This window comes from Vitis riparia, chromosome 5 (assembly GCF_004353265.1).
Source record: "Vitis riparia cultivar Riparia Gloire de Montpellier isolate 1030 chromosome 5, EGFV_Vit.rip_1.0, whole genome shotgun sequence".
In the NCBI taxonomy this organism is placed as follows: domain Eukaryota; kingdom Viridiplantae; phylum Streptophyta; class Magnoliopsida; order Vitales; family Vitaceae; genus Vitis; species Vitis riparia.
This window is the reverse complement of record NC_048435.1, coordinates 23007347-23010569: the sequence shown is the minus strand read 5'-3', so window position 1 is coordinate 23010569 and position 3223 is coordinate 23007347. Positions and strand designations below refer to the sequence as shown.

At 40.1% G+C, this 3223-nt stretch overlaps 1 protein-coding gene across 1 annotated transcript; it reads right to left on the bottom strand.

The window, feature by feature from the left end:
• Positions 1-1116: 1116 nt before the first annotated feature.
• On the bottom strand, positions 1117-2992 carry LOC117913842 (protein SHORT-ROOT-like). Its single transcript, XM_034828911.1, has one exon. The coding sequence runs from the start codon at positions 2925-2927 to the stop codon at positions 1617-1619; it is 1311 nt and encodes a 436-aa protein (XP_034684802.1). The 5' UTR covers positions 2928-2992; the 3' UTR covers positions 1117-1616.
• Positions 2993-3223: the final 231 nt, after the last annotated feature.

Sequence of the window (3223 nt, the reverse complement as noted above, 5' to 3'; positions counted from 1 at the left end):
CTCTTCTGTGACGATATCATAACAATGATAAGATCACCTAACATTTTTATACTAATAAGGTGATTTGAACCACAAATAAAATATCGAGTGTTGAAATACTAAAATTAATATTTCTTTTTTTTTCTTCATATGTACATGTGCATGTGGATGAGTATATATCGTACAAGAAAGTTCCAAATAGCCATAGACAATTTTATTTTTCTTTTCCTTTTTGTGTTAAATATGTAGCTAGCTAGCTAGCTATCAATATATACATATATACATATAGAATAGGATAAAGAGGTAGGAAAGTAATGTGAGGAAAGCAAGAGTCTTATCCATAAATCTAGAAAAGTTGTTTTCCACTATATAATGTTGGCTTGAAGGCAAAGTTGTTTTCCACTATATAATGTTGGCTTAAAGGCAATGCATATGTATGGTAATTAAAGGCAAATATGCTTCTCATATCACTAGACAAAAAGGCAAGCATGGGATTTAGTTGGTAGCCTCCTGCTTGCCACCAAGCTCTCTTCCATACCCCACTCCTTTTTGTCAATTTTTCTTTTGTACTTCCTCCCTTCTCCCATATTCTTCTTACCACTAATTATTTCCACTAACATGTAATTAATTCTATTTTTAATCAAAACTTGAATTAATATATATGTTGTGATATGACGATTAAGAAAGGGGATACAAGGAAAATGTCATTTGACAAAACAAAAGAAAAAAGGATCACTTATGAGATATGATCTATCGGCTAGATCTAGCGTATCAATTCGAAACATAAAAGAAAAAAAAAATCAAAATGTTATGAGGGCTAAGTGATATATATCCAAATAGATTTTCCTATATTAGATTTGGAGGTATGTATGCTTCCATTCCCTTGTCATTTCCCCTTTTCAAACTGGTTAAGTGTGAATAAGACAAGCATGATATTACTTTAAGATTAGATTTTATAATAATTGTACTAATGAATCATTGTAGCTAGGTAACCATAAATTAAACTTATGCAACCAACTTCTATATTATATATGTCATATTAATTAGGTGGGTTGTTGATTTATTTATCAATTTTCCCTTGGTAATTAAATTGAACCAAATCAAATATCACAAATTGATGATATATAAAGAGAGGAATTTGATGCATTACTTTATCTATGTTTCACTTTAGATCATACAAGGATGAGTAGTCACCCACTTAGAAAAGGAGACTATATATAAGGGATATGAGAGGGAAAAGGGAAACAAGAGGAAGCAGTCCAAATGGGAAATGGGAAATGGAATTTGTAAACGAAAGCACAAGTGCAAACACCTTCAAACAAGAACACTGAAAGAAAGGGGAAAAGGAAGAAACACAAACTCCCAAGCATAAAGCACATAAAGAAAGAAAAGTTGGACATAAAATAAAATACAAAGTATGCATGACTGATATGATGATCAAAGGTGGAAGAAGATGATGATGGGATCGTGGATCAAACTCAATATATTTTCATGGCTGCACCCCCACCCCCACCAAAGCTAAAGAAAGCCATAAAGCCAAATTAGCTTGATCAGTGCTTGATGGCTAGTACTGTTGAAGTGGTGTACTGTTCTGTCCCCTTAGCTTTAAGGGCCATTCTCCTTTGAGAAGAACAAAATTAGGGTTTCCAAGCTGAAGCCCATACTACTGGTTCATCCTTCCATGTCAAGTAGATTCCCAGCTGATGATTTTCTCCTTGTTGAGGTGGCACAAGTGCCCAACCGGACCGATACCGCTTGAGCAGCGCCTTGACGTCGTCCACCACATCCTCGCTAAACCCTAATGGTGAAAATGCCTCCTTGAGCCCCTCAGACCACTGGATGCCTTTCTCCCTTCTCTCGCAGTCTTCTCCGGTGTCATCTTCGATGTCGTCGCAGGCCAAAACCCTAACTATGCTCCTTGAGCACTCCCTCTCCAGCATCAACCTCTCATTACTAGTTGGCACAAAGCTCTCCTCCAGCATCTCAAAATATAATGTGTAAAATCTAAGGCACTCTTCAAAGCACTTGACAAAGTCATTTCTTGAGCTTGAAAAATCAGCTTCTTCCTCAACCACTGTCACAACCCTAGGCCCAAGAGACTGCAGCGTCTGAATTACTCTTCTCCTTTCCTCCACCTCAACCCTCCTCAAGGCCCCGATGCAATTCACCGCCACCGCCTCATCGTCTCGAACGCCTAGCCCCTCCTTTGTAAGCTCTCCTAAATGATTCACCCCACTTATCACTTGAAACTCGAACGGTACTCCCATTAACCTAGCAAATTTCTCCATTCTTTGCCCTATCTCCTTCATCACCGACCTCACGAGGCTCGCCGTTACCACGACAGTGAGCTTTAGGCGCGGCGTCTCATCGTTTCTAGTCGCCAAGGCTTCTAGCAAAGTGGGCCATTGAGTGCATAGCGTGTTGCTTATATCAATTATATGAAGCTTGGTCTCCCCTTCTAAGGCCTCCAAGATAGCCCCATTTGAAGCTACATGCCCAAAAGTTGTCCATGGACTCACCTCTTGGAACTTGAGTATCAACTTCCTGGCAGAATCAAACGAATGGCTCTTCTCCGCCACTGAACTTAGGGTTTTGTAGCAGCGATGGCCGGACTCCGTCGCCTTACAAAACAGCGCTTGCAAGAAATAGGAAGCCAACTTCTGATCACAATCTCCATAAGGGGAAGCCAGCTCGTTAAGCATCCATAGCAGGTGATGAATCCTGCTAGAGTCCTTGTCCGATATGGCCCGGGCACACTCCTTTAGAAGGCTCGACGCCCATTTCCCTGTGACGCAAGGCTCACCGGAGTCGGAAGACCGGCTAGTAGACGTGTGACTGGTCTGGGGTTGATTGTTGCTGCTTTGCATGTCTGGCTGAGTACCATTGCTTTGCTGGGTAGGGTGGTGGAAGAAGTATGTCCCCTTTGGAGTGAAGAGAGTTCTGTCCATGAGTGATGGAGCCCCTCAATTTGACTCTGAGGGCATGACTCGCTAGACTATACCTTTGCAAAGCTTCAAGAAAGCAGTGTCAGCATATGGCCAAATACAAAACAATTATGATTTTTGAAGCAACCTCACTATTATAGTTAAGGGTCATTGTCATATGATCATAATAATCTTTATTAATTGTTCATATATAGATGTATACACTACAGTATATACGCTAAAATATACACTTTTCCTTTTGCGCCGCCGGCTATTCTTGCAGTTCAATTCATGTTGGAAGCCATTGATCAAAAGATTTA